Source organism: Nycticebus coucang, chromosome 15 (assembly GCF_027406575.1).
Source record: "Nycticebus coucang isolate mNycCou1 chromosome 15, mNycCou1.pri, whole genome shotgun sequence".
NCBI lineage: Eukaryota > Metazoa > Chordata > Mammalia > Primates > Lorisidae > Nycticebus > Nycticebus coucang.
Genome location: NC_069794.1, coordinates 81,401,030 through 81,421,048, shown reverse-complemented (window position 1 = coordinate 81,421,048; position 20,019 = coordinate 81,401,030). Strand labels below are relative to the sequence as shown.

At 39.6% G+C, this 20,019-nt stretch overlaps 1 protein-coding gene across 5 annotated transcripts in view; it reads right to left on the bottom strand.

Moving 5' to 3' along the window:
* Positions 1-1,964: 1,964 nt before the first annotated feature.
* USPL1 (ubiquitin specific peptidase like 1) overlaps positions 1,965-20,019 on the bottom strand; it is a 63,837-nt gene continuing 45,782 nt past the window's right edge. For 4 of the 5 annotated variants that reach the window (XM_053563723.1, XM_053563726.1, XM_053563725.1 and 1 more), the window contains 2 exons: positions 14,259-14,416; positions 2,091-5,649 (listed from right to left, as the gene is read on the bottom strand). In XM_053563723.1, the coding sequence (XP_053419698.1) occupies positions 3,539-5,649; positions 14,259-14,416 (2,269 nt within the window). In that variant the 3' untranslated portion in view covers positions 2,091-3,538. Of the gene's footprint in view, positions 5,650-14,258; positions 14,417-20,019 lie in introns of all 5 variants that reach the window. The other variant, XM_053563724.1, reaches the window with a different exon arrangement.

The window sequence follows — 20,019 nt, the reverse complement described above, 5'->3', positions numbered from 1 at the left end:
AGAGCCTCAAGCTGTCGCCCTGGGTAGAGCTCTGTGGCATCATAGCTCACAACCATCTCCAACTTCTGGGCTTCAGCAATTCTCTTGCCTCAGCTTCCCAAGTAGCTGGGACTACAGGCACCTGCCACAACGCCCGGCTATTTTTTGGTTGCAGCCGTCATTGTTGTTTGGTGTGCCAGGCTGGATTTGAACCCGCCAGCTCAGGTGTATGTGGCTGGCACGTTAGCTGCTTGAGCCACAGGTGCCGAGCCCTATTCTCACTTTTTAAAAAAATTATTATTTTTTGAGAGTCTCACTTTGTCACCCAGGTAGAGTGCCGTAGCATCACAGCTCACAGTGACCTCAAACTCTTGGGCTTAAGTGATCCTCAGCCTCCCTTGTAACTGGGACTACAGGCGCCCACCACAACGCCTGGCTGTTTTTTGTTGCAGTTCTCATTGTTCAGCTGGCCTGGGCCAGGTTCAAACCCACCAGTTTCAGTGTATGTGGCTGGTGCCTTAACCAATGTGCTACGAGCTCTGAGCCTTCCTATTCTATTCTCAGCAGATTTTTTCATCATAATCAGCCATATCAGATCTGAAGCCTGTCAACCCCCTTCACTCCGTCCCAACTCTGCTTCCCGAGGCCTCCACTCAGCCATGCTGGTCTCTTCCCTGTTCTGTCATGCTGCTACAGTCTAATTTGTGCCACCCTCACAATTTGTATGTTGAAACCTAAATCCCCAACGCAATAGTATTGAGGTGGGATCTTTTGGAGAGGTGGTTAGGTCATGGCAACTCTGCCCTCAAAAAGTAGCTGCAGGAAGCAGCCCCAACTCTCTTCCACCATGTGAAGACACAGCAAGAGGTGCCATCTGTGAAGCAGAGTGAGCCTTCCCCCAGATACTCAAACTACTGGCACCTTGATCTTGGACTTCCTGGCCTCCAGAACTGTGAAAAATAAATTTATTATTACTTACATACTACCCAGTCTACAGTAACAGACTAAGACATACTCTAAGCACATTTATTCCTCATGATTTTTGCTCTTCTTCCAGTCTTACGGCTAACACCGTCACTTCATTAAAGTCCACCCAGTGGACTTTAACATCAAAGTTCACCCAGTCTAAAATAGTTCTTACCACGCATCCACTTTTTCCCCATAGTTTTTAATACCATTTCATGTGACAGAGTCAATCCTCATTATACAGATTCCATGTTTGGTAATCCACTTGCTTAAATTTTTAACCCCCAAAATCAGTACTTGTTGTGCTTTCAGTAGCCATTCATAGAGGCACACTGAAAAATTTTGAGTTGACAACCATGTGCCCAGCTGAGGTCGAACAAGTCAGTACTCCTCCTTCCTCCTGCAGCTCTCACACTGAAAACAACTGTTTGTTTCTTGCAGGTCTGTGCTTTTTGTTGATTTCACTATTTGAAATGGACTCAAGTGCAGTGCTGAAGAGCTGTCTAGGGTTTCTAAGCAAGGAGGCTGGGGTGCGCCTTATGGAGAAAACTGAGTTAGAAATAAGCTTTGTTTAGGCCTGAGTAACAGTGCCGCTGACCATGTTAATATAATGAATCAACAATACAGATGAAGTAGGTGTCTTTAAACAGAAACAAAATACAAGGTAATATATTGACTGACAAAAATGTTGGGACTACAGGCTGGCAGGAACCTAACCCTGTATTTCCCAAAGGAGTATTGTTTCAATATTTGCCAATTCGGTGTTCATGGCAACTTTATAGTCCATAAGTACTGACAATGACAAGAATTAACTGTATGTATCTCCTATTATCACCTACTGTGAAGCATGTAGCTCCTTGTAATGAGTAAGTATTTCCTTCTATTCTCAGGTATAGCCCTTAGCAGTAATTTAGAAATACTTGCTGCATGGGTTAATAATAAATAAAGGATAGACAAGCAATTCTTCAAAGTAACTCAACTGGGCAAACAGTCACAGAAAATGTTCAGCCTCACTAGTAATCACGGAAATATAAACAACATGGAAATATAAATAATTTTACTACCTAGTATGGTGAGGGTTCAGGGAAGTCAATCATGCAATCATTTAAAAACTTCAAACATGCACATCCTTCAATCAAACAATTCAACCCCTAAAAAATAAAACTTGAATCTGTGCAAAAATTTATTAACAGGATAACTGCTACTGTGCAATTAACAATAGCCAAATAGTATAAATCATCTCAGAATCTATAAGGATTAGTGAAACAATGGTTATCCGTACAATGTAATTATTATAAAACTATTCAAAAGATGTCAAAAACTACAAGACAGAAAAGTGCTCATTAAACATTAGGTAAAAACAGATAATACAAATAGGTACAAGAGGATCTTTTATTTAAAGTCTATGTGCATAAAATTTGAAAATGTTTGTAGTAGTTATCAGTAAGATTAAAATGCATGATCAAAACCCTTCTTGGTGTTTTCTTGTATTTTCTTAGCTTTTCCTTACAATACATTACACTACTTTTATAAACAGAAAACACAGGGGGGTTTAGGAGTAAAACTGGCAAATAAATTAACAAGTACTAAGTCCTTGGTAAAGTATTTTACCCGAAGACCACTGACTGCCACCCTTAAACCTCAGTAATTATTGTTAACTCAAATCATTACAGCAGTAGTGTTGTTTGGGTATTCACACTATAAATAAAGCTCGCGGGGTAAAACATACATTGATAAGCTCAGCATTTCCAACTGCTCTAATAAACCATCTACTCAGTCTTGGCTCCACAACTTATTAGCTGTGCAGTGTTCTTATTCGTAAAATGTGATAAAAATATCTCACTCACAGGAATATCAAATTTAAATGAATTTAATTTAAATGAATTAGCCTCTGTCTCAGATATAACAGAACCCACATATAGCAAGCCTTAGACATGCTGGTTATTACTCTCTCCCAAAACAGGATGTTAAACGGTGTTACTTTGGTTATAGAACCATCTTGGGAAGATAGCATTCATGATAGCGATAACATGTAAAATTTTTGCACATTATCATGAAAATAGATTACTTTTTCCTATTAAAGATCATTTATTGATCATTTAACATTACTTAAGTAGTAAGGGTTTCTGCCATCCTTTCTAAAGAGACAAAGGAGACAGGTTGTATGGGGGAAGTTTACATCCCACAGCACTCTACTAGAATAAGTATACAAACAACCCTAAGGAAAACTGTCAGGCATTCATCTACCACATACGACAACTTAGGTTTATATAAACTCCTGAATGTGACCAAAATTTTAAATCTTACAATTTGATGAATCCAACTGTACAACTGCCAGAAACTAATATACACCTTTTATCTTTTAAAAATATTCTGAAATCCTCATTCTCTTACAAGTACAAAATGAAACTCATGAGGGGACACATTCTTGATAATTTGTAAAACAGATCACATGCTTCAAGGGCAGAACTAAAGGTAAAACCTTCAATTGCTTACATTTTGTTCATGGCTATTAACACTATAAACACAAGTATACAAACACAACTTGAAAACACAGTTTTTCTAAGAGTAATTATAAAGAGTTAACAGGCATTTAACAATTCTCAAACAGATACTCATCAAAATGAGGTAAGTCTAATGCATCATTTGCTAAAGAATTTAATGATGAAGTAGAAAAAAACTCATCAAAAATATCATTCTTCATGGGACTCTCCAAGTTCAATGTTCTACCACAGGCATTATTTGTTAGGGAGTCTGGTTCCACTTCACATGGATTTTTCTTGGTGGGGCTGCAATAAATATGATCCTGTCCCAGATATGTGTTCTGGGAAAGACTGTTTGATTCACCAGGTGCTGGAGCTGGTATAGCGTTATCTCCCATTTCCAAGTACCTAAAGTCAGCTTCCCCATTCCCTGACAGCTCTGTTGAAACAACAGTTGTAGGAGACAATAATTCTGCTAAAATTTCTTCATGACTTTGACTACTGTACGGGGAAACACCAGAAACAGTGGTGCATCCAGCCTTCTTATCTGCAATATCAATTTGATGCTGCAGTTCATTTAACAAGTCTTCTATAGATTCACAATCATTTGGAGACCCACCCTGGGGCACTTCTTCTAAATTTTCACTTGGAAGTTTTCCACTTTGGGGGGAAGATGTAAGAGCAGCTAATTTCTTCTTTTTTGCTTTTAGTTTTTTAAGAAGTTTTAGGCGAAGTTTACGAATCTGATCTTCAACTGAGCCTCCATGGTTTACTGAAGAAACACAATTTTCATTTCCATGAGAATTGTGGTTGAGGTGAGCTCCATTGGAGGCCCTTTCACCCTTCTTCACAGCTTCGGAAGCAGCAGTGGTATTAGCACATGGGTGAGCAGCAGTGCTACTGGACGATGGAGGACTTGCTGGAGGCCCACTCACTGGAGGAGGCTTACTTGTATCCCTAGATTTCCTGGACACCCGGCTAGCCTTCCGGTTTATTCCTTTAGTTTTAAAGCCACCAAAATTATTTGCCCCTTTAACTGAAGGCTGCAGATCACTTATAGTGTTTCTACTATGAGCTGAAACACAAGGTGGCATGAAAGAAGCACCCCTGCTTAATAAGCCTTTAACCCAACTTCCCACAAATGGTTTCTTTGGATTTTCTTTCACAGACTGACTCTGTAATGACTTAGCTGTTACGTTTGGAGCATCTGCTGCAGTTTCTTTTTTCTTCAAATTAGATACCTGAGATATAGCTTGTTCTGGTTTTAATTTCTCAGTTTTTGGTGTAAGGAATTGTTTTAACTGAGCATTGGTCTCAATTTCTACTGACTTCATATCCTGTATGAGATCAGCAGCATGAATATTATCCACAGACACCGCAATTACAGCATCTTCTGTATTCAGCTGTACTGGCTGCATGCTTGTATTTGCAACTTGAGATGGAAAGTTTAAATCCACAAACTGGTCATGGATAAGATTTTCTTTACATGGACTTGATACTGTAGAAGTCATCAGTGATTCTTGTGACTGCAAGGTATTTGTTTTGACAATTCCTATATTTTCTGCCACAGGTTTATTTGCTAACAGGAAAGCTTCAGAGTTAACCTGAAAAACTGAGGCAGTTTTCTGGATAGTTTCTTCAAGTGTCAAAGGTAAAATATTACTGTCAACCAAAACTTTTGGACTTAAAAGTAAATGATCTCCGTGAGCTACAACTTTGCCCTGTGGAATAGTTTGAGGAGCAACTGACATAACTGTGGTGTGAATTACCGAGGTTGTTTCAGATGAGGGATCATTACCCACAGAATACAAAGCTGAAGGTACTGGTTTCTCATCACTGAAAAGTGAAGACACTGGTTTCTCATCACTGGAAGCTGAAGACAGTGGTTTCTCACCACTGGAAGCTGCAGATCCTGGTTTCTCATCACTGAAAGCCGAAGACACTGGTTTCTCACCACTGGAAGCTGCAGACCCTGATTTCACATCACTGGAAGCTAAAGACACTGTTTTCTCACCATTGGAACCTGAAGACACTAGTTTCTCATCACTGAAAACATGTTGATCATTAGACTTTTTAAGCAGAGGGCAAGCAGCTTCTTTATCTGTCACTTGAGCTGTTTTTCTTTCCCAAATAACAATATGTATCTCTGAAGCAGGAACTTCAAAGTTCTCATGCCTTTCAGAATGTAGGCCTTTTAAGTCATCACATTCCAACCAACTTCCTGGGGATGGGAAAGAAAGCAAAGGAGGTTAGACATTCAAAACCTACCATGCTAGGTTAACTTTCTTCTGGCCTCTTTAACTGCTGTATCACTGAATCCCCACCAAAGGAACACGTTAAAACATGGCCTTGTCATGTCACCATACTTCTCTGCCAAATGTTAAAGACTTTATTTGGATAACAAAAGTTATAGACTAAGATATTCAGAAATTTGGAAAACGGGAGGTATTTTTCTGGATAATTTACATGCTTTCCTATTAATACCCACAGAAACTTTTGGGACTTAGAATACAGTACTGCATAATTGATCCAACATCAACAATAGAATAAGTTGCTCCATATATATAAATTTTCAAGATAAATGAAGCTTGTTACCTCAAGGACCAACATTTGTTTTAACTCTTCTTTTATCCCCAAGCTTCTATTTTTGCATTTTTCAAGTGGAAATGAGATGATAGATGTCAAGGGAAAAATTTAAGGACTAAGGAGAGTCTATATTCAGAAACCTGCTAATCCTCTCCACATACATACAAACTACTCACTACATACGCGCTTTATGTAGATACAGCCTTTTCAACTACCTCAATCTACTTTCATTGTACACTCATTAAAACTTTGAGAATTTTTTGATTGCCTATGTAGTTTCACTACCACATAAGCACATCAGAATCACATAAGGAACTTTGAAAATAATATTGATATTTGGGTCAATCCCCAGGATTTTTTTTTTATAAGCAAACCAAATGATTTTTACATGCTCTCAGGATTGGAAACCATGCTGCATGTGAAGTGAATCTTTCATTCCTTGGAAAGATTAAATAAGTTAGTTTATGTTATTGTAAACTACTTCCAAATTCTGAAACAAGGGAAAACTTGAAGGTAATAATCACATTTATAATGCAAGTCTCAGTTTACAAGCTCTATTTTATAGTTTGTGTCATCCATCCAAGCCATCCCCAGGAGGAAAATATAAAATATGAAAGGTGCCCACACAGTAGAAAATGGTTGTATGAAGTGATCCATTACCAAAGGCCTGATATAACACCTTAAGGGGATTGAGTTACCTTGTCTAAGACAAAATGAACATCATGAAGAAAGCAAACTCAATATTAACCATGAGACAAATGGAAGGGCAAAATTCCCAAAATTCAAACTGTACTTATTTAGCCTTCTATTGAAAGCTATTTAAATCAAGCTTTACCTTACTTGTAGCTGTTAGCAAAGTACGGATTTCAGATATTCTATTTTATGACAGAAGGACTATGCAATGTTTAATAGTTGTAGAAACAGATGCCCGTGGCTCAGTGAGTAGGGCGCCGGCCCCATATACCAAAGGTGGCGGGTTCAAACCCAGACCCGGCTGAACTGCAACCAAAAAATAGCTGGGTGTCGTGGTGGGTGCTTGTAGTCCCAGCTGCTTGGGAGGCTGAGGCAGGAGAATCGCGGAAGCCCAAGAGCTAGAGGTTGCTGTGAGTCCTGTGACATCATGGCATTCTACCGAGGGCGGTAAAGTGACAAAAAAATAAATAAATAAAGCAAAGGCAAAGACGAGCCCAGGCCTGCAGCTGCCACCGCCGCCAGGTCCATGGAAAAATTGTCACCCAGGGAACTTGTCCCTTGTGCTGAAAAGGTTGGAAATGACTGCCCGTGGGAGTGCTACCAATGTATACAAAGTAATAAAAGAAAATATATTGATCAGCTCCTGCCTGGAACTCGGTAAGAGCTGCGCTGCCCAGACCTCCGTAATTACGAACTGCACCTCGACTGCTATTGGCGCCTGCCCAAACGATCGTAAGAGCTGTGCCGCGAACGCGATCAGTGCCCACCTGGACTGCTGTAAGAGCTGTGTCGCAACCCCAACACGCATCCGCTGGGCCTCCGCATGCCCTGACCAGGAACTGCAGGAGCCCCACAACCCGCATCCTCCCTCCACACAGGCCTGCTCGTCTGGCCAAGGACTCTGGTAGCCGCATGCCCTCGGAGCCTTACCTGCCTCTGCGTGGAGCCCTTCTCCTGGCCAGAGACTGCTGGAGCCTTGGGCTCTAGGTGCCAAAGTCACTGGGTGCCAGGCACTGCCAGAATCGTGTGCACCACCCCCCGCCATGTTGCTGGATCCGGGTCCGGAGTTCCTTCCACAACCAGAACTCCCTGGTTGGGGCAGCCCCAGAGGAGCTACACAGGGTCACTCCCTACAAAGATCCAGCAACAATAGAGTGATCCCACTGGGGTCTAAGGCGATATCAACAGAAAAACTCTGGCAATATGAATAATCAGAGTAGATCAACTCCCCCAAGGATCAATGGGGCAGACACAGCATAAGATCCCATGCACAAACAAATAGCTGAGATGTCAGAAATCGAATTCAGAATCTGGATAGCAAATAAGATTGAATTAGAATTCCAAGCAGTAACCCAAAAGATATCTCAAGAATTCAACTAATTCAAAGGTCAAATGACCAAAGATTTTGATACATTGAGACAAGAAGTTGCAGCCCTTAAAGATCTGAAAAACAGTAGAATCCCTCAGTAACAGAATGGAGCAAGCAGAAGAAAGGGTTTCTGACATTGAAGACAAAGCTTTCGAACGCTCCCAAACTCTCAAAGAGGAAGAGAAATGGAGGGCAAAAACAGATCATTCTCTCAGAGAGCTCTGGGATAATTCGAAGAAAACCAATATTTGTCTTATAGGGATCCCCGAAAGCGACAACGGAGTCTCTTCTCCATGAGATTATGAAGGAGAACTTTCCAGACATGCCAAGAGATTCTGAAATTCAGGTAGCAGACAGTTTCAGAACTCCAGCACGACTCAACCCAAATAAGACATCCCCCAGACACATCATAATCAATTTCACTAAAGTTAATATGAAGGACAAAATTCTGAAAGCAGCCAGACGAAAGAAAACCATCACCTACAAGGGCAAGAATATTAGAATAACTGCAGATCTCTCTGCTGAAACCTCTCAAGCTATAAGAGGATGGTCATCGACTTTGAATCTCCTAAAACAAAATAACTTTCAACCCAGGATCCTGTACCAGCTAAACTGAGCTTCATTTATGATGGAGAAATTAAATACTTCAATGACATTCACATGTTGAAGAAATTTGCAAGAACTAAACCAGCTCTCCAGGATATTATCAGACTTACCCTCCATAAAGACCAGTGTAATCCTCCACCACAAAAGTAAACCCACCCAGAAAACTTTGATCAAATTCTAACTTCCACAGTCACAAAAGGATTAAAAATGTCCACCAGACTCTCGAAAGGCATATCAATATTCTCAATTAATATGAATGGTTTAAATTGTCCTCTAAAGAGGCACAGGTTGGCTGACTGGATACAAACACTCAAGCCACATATCTACTGCATACAAGAATCGCATCTCACATTAAAAGACAAATACAGACTCAAGGTAAAGGGATAGTCATCCATACTCCAGGCAAATGGAAAGCAGAAAAAAGCAGGCATTGCAATCCTATTCCCAGATGCAATAGGCTTTAAACCAACCGAAATAAGGAAGGATAAGGATGGATACTTCATATTTGTTAAAGGTAATACTCAAAATGATGAGATTTCAATTATTAGTATTTATGCACCCAACCAGAACGCACCTCAATTTAGAAGAGAAACTCTAACGGACATGAGCAACTTGATTTCTTCCAGTTCCATAGTAGTTGGAGATTTTAACACCCCATTGAACAGTGCTTGATAGATCCTCCAAAAAGAAGCTAAGCAAAGAAATTTTAGATTTAAACTTAACCATTCAACATCAGGACTTAACAGACATCTACAGAACATTTCATCCCAACAAAACTGAATATACATTCTTCTCATCAGCCCATGGAAAATACTCCAAAATTGACCACATCCTAGGCCACAGATCTAACCTCAGCAAATTAAAAAAAATAGAAATTATTCCTTGCATCTTCTCAGACCATCGTGGAATAAAAGTTGAACTCAATAACAACAGGAAACTGCATACCCATATAAAAAAATGAAAGCTAAACAACCTTATGCTGAAGGATAGATGGATTATAGACGAGATTAAGAAGGAAATCACCAAATTTTTGGAACAAAACAACCAAGACACGAATTACCAGAACATCTGGGATACTGCAAATGCAGTCCTAAGAGGAAAATTTATAGCACTGCAAGCCTTCCTCAAGAAAACGGAAAGAGAGGAAGTTAATAACTTAATGGGACATCTCAAGCAACTAGAGAAGGAAGAACACTCCAACCCCAAACCCCGCAGAAGAAAAGAAATAACCAAAATCAGAGCAAAATGAAATTCAATCAAAATGAAATTGAAGACAAAAGAATTATACAACAGATCGATAAATCCAAAAGTTGGTTTTTTGAAAAGATCGATAAAATAGATAAACCTTTGGCCAAACTAACCAGGAAAAAAAGAGTAAAATCTCTAATTTCATCAATCAGAAATGGTAACGATAAAATAACAACAGACCCCTCAGAAATTCAATAAATCCTTAACGAATACTACAGGAAACTCTACTCTCAGAAATACGAAAATCTGAAAGAAATTGACCAATACCTGAAAGTACGCCACCTACCAAGACTTGGCCAGAACGAAGTGAAAATGTTGAACAGGCCTATATTAAGTTCTGAAATAGCATCAACTATACAAAATCTCCCTGAAAAGAATTATACTAAATGTTTAAAGAAGAACTAGTACCTATATTACTAAACCTCTTCCAAAATATAGAAAAAGAAGGAATTTTTTTTTTTTTTTTGTAGAGACAGAGTCTCACTTTATGGCCCTCAGTAGAATGCCGTAGCCTCACACAGCTCACAGCAACCTCCAATTCCTGGGCTTAAGAGATTCTCTTGCCTCAGCCTCCCGAGTAGCTGGGACTACAGGTGCCCGCCACAACGCCCAGCTATTTTTTGGTTGCAGTTCAGCCGGGGGCTGGGTTTGAACCCGCCACCCTCGGTATATGGGGCCGGTGCCTTACCGACTGAGCCACAGGCGCCGCCCGAAAAAGAAGGAATATTACCCAACACATTCTATGAAGCAAACATCACCTTGATCCCCAAACCAGGGAAAGACCCAACAAGAAAAGAAAATTATAGACCAGTATCACTAAGGAATATTGATGCAAAAATACTCAATAAAAACCTAACAAATAGAATCCAACAACACATCAAAAAAATTATACACCATGACCAAGTCGGATTTATCCCAGGGTCTCAAGGCTGGTTCAATATACGTAAATCTATAAATGTAATTCAGCACGTAAACAAACTAAAAAATAAAGACCATGTGATTCTTTCAATTGATGCAGAAAAAGCTTTTGATAATATCCAGCATCCCTTCATGATCAGAACACTTAAGAAAATTGGTATAGAAGGGACATTTCATAAACTAATAGAGGCCATCTACAGCAAACCCACAGCCAATGTAGTATTGAATGGAGTTAAATTGAAACCATTTCCACTTAGATCAGGAACCAGGCAAGGTTGCCCATTGTCTCCATTGCTCTTTAACATTGCAATGGAAGTTTTAGCCATTGCAATTAGGGAAGAAAAGGCGATCAAGGGTATCCACATCGGGTCAGAAGAGATCAAACTTTCACTCTTCGCAGATGATACGATCGTATATCTGGAAAACACTAGGGAGTCTACTACAAAACTTTTAGAAGTGATCAAGGAAAACAGCAATGTCTCAGGCTACAAAATCAACACCCATAAATCTGTAGCCTTTATATATACCAACAATAACCAAGCTGAAAACACAGTCAAGGACTCTATTCCTTTCACAGTAGTGCCAAAGAAGATGAAATATTTGGGAGTATACCTAACAAAGGACGTGAAAGATCCCTTCAAGGAGAAGTATGAAACTTTAAGAAAAGAAATAGCTGAAGATGTTAACAAATGGAAAAACATACTGTAGGATAATATTTAGAAATAAACATATCCTACATCAAGCACACAAAGTAAATTCAGTGTGATTTTAAAATGACTTGCTTTTCTTCCAGAGGCTTAAGAAATCTGCACCCCCCTGGGTTACTCACAGAGTTAGGGTTTTTTGGAGTTGTAAAATTCCTTAGGCCTTTTCTCTGAAGCTGTACAACCCATGAAGCCTGAGATCCAGGGGCATGCCGCCCTTCCTCAGAGATACTGGCCAGAGGGTTGACATATGTTAACAACATATTGTCAGAGGTCTATAGGTGCTCTGCCCTGAAAGAAGGACACAGTCATTACTTCATACTGAGTAAACTGAGTGAATGCTTGAAGATATTCTTTTATTAACTCTGTTCCCCTGTGGCTACTTTCGTCTTTGTGACCTGCTGGGAAATTAGTCACTGTTTAGAAGAAGAGTTTTACTACACAAGTGATTGCATTGATATGATAAAAATTTCCTTTCAAGTTAAATTACAGATATGTAAAAAAGAAGATAAGATGATGAAACTAATAGATAATAGATTAAGTGTGTACGTGACTGGAAGAGTATAAAACTAAAACTTGAAATAAAGACTTTTGCTATATGCCATCCCACGGTGTATAGTCTGTGTCTTGACTTAATAATTACAGGAGCGAGTTTATACCCACGGCAAAGCTGCTGTTCGTTCATGTCTCCGGTCATGCAACACATACCATGCTCGTAGCTGGGAACAATCAACATTGTTAAAATGTCCATACTACCCAAAGCAATATATAATTTAATGCAATTCCTACTAAAGCTCCATTGTCATATTTTAAAGATCTTGAAAAAATAATACTTCATTTTATATGGAATCAGAAAAAAACTCAAATAGCCAAAACATTACTCAGCAATAAAAACAAAGCAGGAGGACTCATGCTACCAGACCTGAGACTGTACTATTAATCAATAGTGATCAAAACAGCATGGTACTGGCACAAAAACAGAGAGGTAGATGTCTGGAACAGAATAGAGAACCAAGAGATGGATCCAGCTACTTACCGTTATTTGATCTTTGACAAGCCAATTAAAAACATTCAGTGGGGAAAAGATTCCCTATTTAACAAATAGTGCTAGGTGAACTGGCTGGCAATCTGTAAAAGACTGAAACTGGACCTACGCCTTTCGCTGGATAAAAGATTTAAACTTAAGACATGAAACTATAAAAATACTTGAAGAAAGTGCAGGGAAAACTCTTGAAGGAATCGGCCTGGGTGAATATTTTATGAGGAGGACTCCCCAGGCAATTGAAGCAGTATCAAAAATACACTACTGGGACCTGATCAAACTAAAAGCTTCTGCACAGCCAAGAACATAGTGAATAAAACAAGCAGACAGCCCTCAGAATGGGAGAAAATATTTGCAGGTTATACCTCAGATAAAGGTCTAATAACCAGAATCCACAGAGAACTCAAACGTATTAACAAGAAAAGAACACATGACCCCATCTCAGGGTGGGCAAGAGACTTGAAACTTCTCTGAAGAAGACCGACGCAAGATCTACAAACACATGAAAAAAAGCTCATCATCCTTAATCATCAGAGAAATGCAAATCAAAACTACTCTGAGATATCACCTAACCCCAGTAAGAGTAGCCCACATAACAAAATCCCAGAACCAGAAATGTTGGCATGGATGTGGAGGAAAGGGCACACTTCTACACTGCTGGTGGGAATGCACACTAATACGTTCCTTCTGGAAGGATGTTTGGAGAATACTTACAGACCTAAAAATAGACCTGCCATTCGATCCTATAATTCCTTTACTAGGTTTATACCCAGAAGACCAAAAGTCACAATATAACAAAGACATCTGTACCAGAATGTTTATCGCGGCCCAATTCATAATTGCTAAGTCATGGAAGAAGCCCAAGTGCCCATCGACCCACGAATGGACTAGCAAATTGTGGTACATGTATACCATGGAATATTATGCAGCCTTAAAGAAAGATGTAGACTTTACCTCTTTCATGTTTACATGGATGGAGCTGGAACATATTCTTCTTAGCAAAGTATCTCAGGAATGGAAGAAAAAGTATCCAATGTACTCAGCTCTACTATGAAGCTAATTTATAGCTTTCACATGAAGGCTATAACCCAACTATAGCACAAGAATATGGGGAAAGGGCCAAGGGAGGGGAAGGGAGGGAGGAGGTTATGGTGGAGGGAGGGTAATGGGTGAGGCTACACCTATGGTGCATCTTAGAATGGGTACAGATGAAACTTACTAAAGGCAGAATACAAATGTCTACATACAATAATTAAGAAAATTCTATGAAGGCTACGTTGAACAGTTTGATGAGAATATTTCAGATTGTATATGAAACCAGCACACTGTACCCCTTGATTGCAGTAAGGTACACAACTATGATTTAACAATAAAAATAAATAAAAAATAAAAGCAAAAATAGTAAGTGGAAAAAAGCATACCATAAATAACAATACATAATCTCAAAATTTATGAAAAAAGAAATAATACACATGCATACACATACCTATCATACACGACGTTAGTGAAGGAAAAAGGAAGGATGCAAAAGCCACCAAAGTTTTAATAGCAGGGGTGAGTGGAGGAAAATTAAAGGCAAAGGCAAAACTAGAAAGAGCCAAGGCAAAGTTTGTCACGTAAAACAAAACAAAGAGTTCAGTTTCCATGCCTATTTAAATACTTACCATCAGCATCTAAAATCCATGTTATAAAATGATTATTTGCTTGGTACTGAATTACGGAAGTTACTTGATAAAGACAACCTTCAAAATGAAATGCATACTGCTGCAAGTCATTCTGTGGTAAGCCTTGTACGAAGTGCAACATGAAAATGGGAGAAGCTCTGTGGGGGAGAAAGACAAGAAAAACCAAATTCAATACCATGTGTCTGGTTATATAAAAGATGGTCTGAAGTGAAAAGGTCACACACACCACTTTCAAGGGTAACTGCACTAATTTTTCTTGAGCACCTCTAGATGTGTGCCTGAATTAGAAATGGAGAACTCACTCTTAACAAGTATGTAACACTTAGCCCTTTACTGAATGGTACCCCTGACAGTGGGAAGCCACCATGCAAGCAGGACTCTAACACAGACCATTAAACAAAAGTCGCTCTGTAAGCTGCAGTACTGCTTTGGCTTAAAGGGAAAAAATCCAGACCTTTTATAATTTTCTTTGGCATCAAGTACTCAAATTAATTGCTCTTATTAGGTAGGGTAGGTAATATGCGAAATAAAGCAACTAATCTAAGATATTCAAATAAATACTAATTTGGCCTATTTCAGTTAGTTAAAAACGTATAGAGGTCTATCAAATTAAAATTACTTAGAAAATATTTAATTTTTTTTTTTTTTTTGGAGACAGAGCCTTCAGCTGTCACCCTGGGTAGAGTGCCGTGGCATCACAGCTCACAGCAACCTTCAACTCCTGGGCTCAAGCGATTCTCCTGCCTCTGCCTCCGCCTCCCAAGTAGCTGGGATTATAGGCGCCTGCCACAATGCCCGGCTACTCTTTTTTTTTTGCAGTTTTTGGCTGGGTCAGGGTTTGAACCCACCACCTCCGGCATATGGGGCCGGCACCCTACTCCTTTTAGCCATAGGCACCACCCAATGCCCGGCTATTTTTTTGGTTGCAGCTGTCATTGTTGTTTGGTGGGCCGGGCTGGATTCAAACCCACCAGCTCAGGTATATGTGGCTGGCACCTTAGCCACTTGAGCCACAGGCGCCAAGCCAGAAAATATTTAATTTTTAATTAAGTAGAGAAGAAATACAACATGCTGGTCAATTTAGTATAAATTTGAAGACATCAATAATTTTAAAAATACATTTCATCAACAGAGGGACTTTACCTAACAATTGCAATCAGTGTAACCTGGCTTATTGTACCCTCAATGAATTCCCAACAATAAAAATAAATAAATAAATAAATAAAAATACATTTCATCATTACTGAACCAGAAATAGAACCCCCAAATAAGCTTCAAATGGCCTGAACAAAGCTCTCAGAGTTTAAGAAAAATGTTGAATATCCCTTTTCCCTATATTTAAACAGCTGTCAAAACTTAGTTTTTCAAAATTTATTCAGCGGAAATGAACTCGAATCAATGTCTAAAATGCAGATTATTCAGACTGACAAGGAATAACTTACAAATTACTTCTTGTCAATCATTTTGTTACAGAATAATCAAGTACTCAAAATTTAAGTACATATAAGTAAAAGGTCCTATAACCTGTCTATAACACTAAATCCTACCATTTAAAAAAAATTATACGTATTTCATGGAATCTAAGATGTCACTGATTGTAAAACACAATGAATACTTACTGCCAATTAACTATACCATATCAATGTCTGGATGTTTTCCCATTTCAGATATGTTAAAATGCGAAGTGTATGTCTTTGAATCAATAATCCACAGTAAAACTTTAGATATAGTCTCACAGCTGTATATGCAGGTTTTGCCTCCTGCCTGTCTTTGATTACTAATATTTAATGCCCTTGGCCTCATAAAATACCTTTCAAGGTAACTTCTGAGGCTAGTTTTGAAAATAATCTCATGACACATGGAAAATGTTTTAAGACATGTATTAATATAATAAAATAATGCATGTACAACATTTTTATGACAAATTTTTATCTTTTTTGTATGTTCCAGCCTTCTAAACAATTCTTTTGCAAATTAATAAAAGTAAAACCTGCCAAAATCAAACCCACACTTGGCATACTTCCTTGGATATAGTAGACACTCAAACTCTAGCTAAATACAAGAAAATTCCTCTAGATAATAAGAAACGATTTGTCAGAAAGCTTCCAAAGTCCCTTTGAGATCCAGATGGGGTAGAAATTTGATTTTCTTATCCAGCAATAAAGGGGCCAAGAACAGAGTAATTACATAAATTTAAAAACATCCTCTTAATATTACACAAGCTTCTCTGTTATCCAGACCTGAGGTGGGGTGAAATGATGCAGAACAGAATTGGTTTCACTGTCATTTCACCCAAACAGAAGCAGAACTCTCAGAATGGTCTCTGTTCTACCCTCTATGAATCTGTTAAGTTCCAAATGCCTTAAATTCCAATTTTTTTATTGCTATTGTAACATTCCTAGGTTGGGATACACCCTATTATTGATGGCATAGTTAAATAAGCAGAATTTTTCATGGCGCATTTTAAAAATGGTGCCCTGGCTGGGCTGGCGTTCAGGGAGGGAAGTGAGCACCTCCCTGGTCTCCCACCTCCACAGTGTGAGGCAACTGGCCAGGTGGTAAGGAGAAAGGGTGATAAAGCTGGGTAGGAGGAGGCTGTTTATTGTTTATTTGGGATTGGGACTTGTTCCCAGGTTAAACTGGCATTTCCAGAAACTAGAGTTTTTGTGCTGGGTGGAAGCCAAGATAGTAATTACCATCATATGCCATAATCCATCCCTATTTCAGACCCTAAGTTGCCAGAAGTGGCCCTCAAAATCTGGGGCAGTTGAATTTAACAAGATGGTGCCAGTCCCACTTGGCCCAGCCTTTACCTGCTCAGAAGAAAGGCATTTCTCCTCTGTTCTCTGCCCTGCTAGTTATTTTTGGAGAGCTCAAGGTAAGAAAGGGGTTTTAAGTGAAATGGAAGGCTCCCTATTGCTGCTGATTTTCCAGAGCTTTTAAAGGTAGAGGAGAGTGGTAGCCCAGGAAAAAAGGATGGTCAGAGTGAAAACAAGGGAGGAGTTCACATTCTGGGTCAGTGGAGTGGTGCTTTTCATGAAGAAATAGTTAAAAATAAGCTTATGGCGGTAAGGAAGTCTGGGGAGGCACAGTGGGTAGGGTGAGGTGGGGGGCTGAGGGGTAAAGCAGGGCAGAATCTCCTAGGAGGAAAGCAGTTAAGAAGGAAAAAAAAGGTACAACCTGTAAACAACGGCATCTTGGAGTCAATCAAATAATACGCTCCCCCCATTCTTGTTCACTTTCCTTCTTGGCTCCTCTAGACTCTAGTCCCCCCAGAAGTCACATCTTATCTCATTTCCAGCCTCTCATGTGAGGGTGTAACTTCATCCCTAGGTTTCCTTCTCAGGCTTCTTCCTAGCCGAGATGCCTAGAGTGTCAGTCCTTTAAAGATGATGCTTACATTTGAGGAAAGCAAGTTAGTTCCTGCTTCAACCACAGGAAAATCAAATGAAATGAATCAAACAGAACTGGAACCAAGAGTGAACAAGAAATTTCCAGCTAAGACACAGGTGCACTCACCTAACATGGGGTTAAATGCCTTAATAATATAATCCCTATTATAAAGACTTAATCTCAGGAAAAGAAAATAGAAAAGACCGAGCACCAGGGAACTGATATACCAGAGTTATATGATACCCAGAGTTCCTGTTCCACAAAAGAGCAACCACAATCTTGCAGTAATGACCTCCCATCTAATGTAATAATTGTTATTTAAGAAAATGCAAGTTTAATAACGTGCATATATGGCTCTGCGCCGGTACCTCAGTGGTTACAGGGCCAGCCACAAACACCAAGGCTGGTGGATTCAAACCCGGCCTGGGCTAGCTAAGCAACCATGATGACTGCAACAAAAAACCGCTGGGCCTTGTGGTAGTCTCAGCTACTTGGGAGGCTGAGGCAAGAGAATTGCTTAAGCCCAAGAGTTTGAGGTTGCTGTGAGCTGTGATGCCACTGCACTCTACCGAGGGCAACATAGTGAAACTCTGTCTCAAAACAAAACAAAACAAAACAATGTGCATAATATATGCATCTGAACTGTAATAATGTATGCTTTAGGCAGAAAAAGTTCTGCAGATGTAATGTTTAAAACTCATTACATTTTTGATACATCATATTGTTTCAACTATTGCAGACTATGACAAAAATAAAACATACGAATAAAATCAGCTATAATTCAAATCATTTGAATTAGCTCCTATTATTTATAACAAGAAAATACATCTCTAGAAAAATTTAACTGTTCAACAAAGATTTACAAACCATTCGAATGGGTCAAAGATCTTATAAATACATAATAAAGCATTTTCTGTCAAACAATGAACACTGAAATTAAGAAACACAATTCTAACTATATTATTAGTATTCCACCCAAAATTTCAGAGGGAATCTCATCTATTTTTTAAAAAGATAGCCTCAATAACACTGCATTAGACTTTAATAAGTTCTATCAGCACAGAACAGAAATGTTTTACTTGTGGCAGTGGCTCACTCTGGGAGACTGAGGCAGAAGGACTGCCTGAGCTCACGAGTTTAAGACCAGCCTGAGCAAAAGCAAGACTTCATGTCTATTAAAAATAAACATTAGTCAGGGCCTTGTGACGGGCACCTGTAGTCCTAGCTACTCATGAGGCCAAGGCAGGAGGATCATGTGAGCCCAGGAGCTTGAGGTTGCTGTGAACCTAGGATAATGCCTAGGCACTCTACCCAGGGTGACAAGAGTGAGACACTGTCTCTAAGAAAAGCAGTTTTATTTCTCTTCCTACCACCCCTTTATTCTTTACATATAGTTATTTAATAAATTATGATTGGCCAAAAACAGTGGCCCACGCCTATAATCCCAGCACTTTCACAGGGCAAGGCAGAAGGATCACTTGATCCCAAGAGTTCAAGACTAGCCTGGGCTACACAATGAGACTCCCTTTCTCTATATTAAAACACTGGCAGCACCTGTGTTTCAGTGGGTAGGGCGCTGGCTGGTAGCAAGTTCAAACCCAGCCCCAGCCAAACTGCAACAAAAAAATAGCCGGGTGTAGTGGCAGGTGCCTGTAGTCCCAGCTGCTCAGGAGGCTGAGGCAAGAGAATCACCTAAGCCTAGGAGTTGGAGGTTGCTGTGAGCAGTGTGACACCACGGCACTCTACCCAGGGCAACAAAGTGAGACTCTGTCTCTACAAAAAAAAAAAAATATATATATATATATATATATGCGCGCCAAGTGTTGGCACATGCCTATAGTCTCAGCTACTTGAAAAGCTGAGGCAGGAAAATTGTCTGAGGCATACGAGTTAAGAGTCTGCAGTGACCTATGATCACATCACTGTACCTCAGCCTGGGTAACAGAGTGAGGCCATGTCTCTTTGAAATAAAAGTCATTGTTAAAGGGGTTTGAATAAATGAGCTTTTCAAATGCTAACCCAAGATAATATACAACCATACTCCTAAAGGAGACCATACCAGTAACCTCTCAAAAGTTTGTGAAGCAAAATTAAATCTGATTTGAAGTTCTTGGTGCTCCAGGTCACCAGGATCTGAACATAATTCCTAAACAACCTACTTAAAGAAGAGCAATAAGGCATCATTTTCTTTTTTTTTCTTTTTGTAGAGATAGAGCCTCCCTTTACTGCCCTTGGTAGAGTGCCGTGGCATTACACGGCTCACAGCAACCTCCAGCTCTTGGGCTTATGTGATTCTCTTGCCTCAGCCTCCTGAGCAGCTGGGACTACAGGCGCCCGCCACAATGCC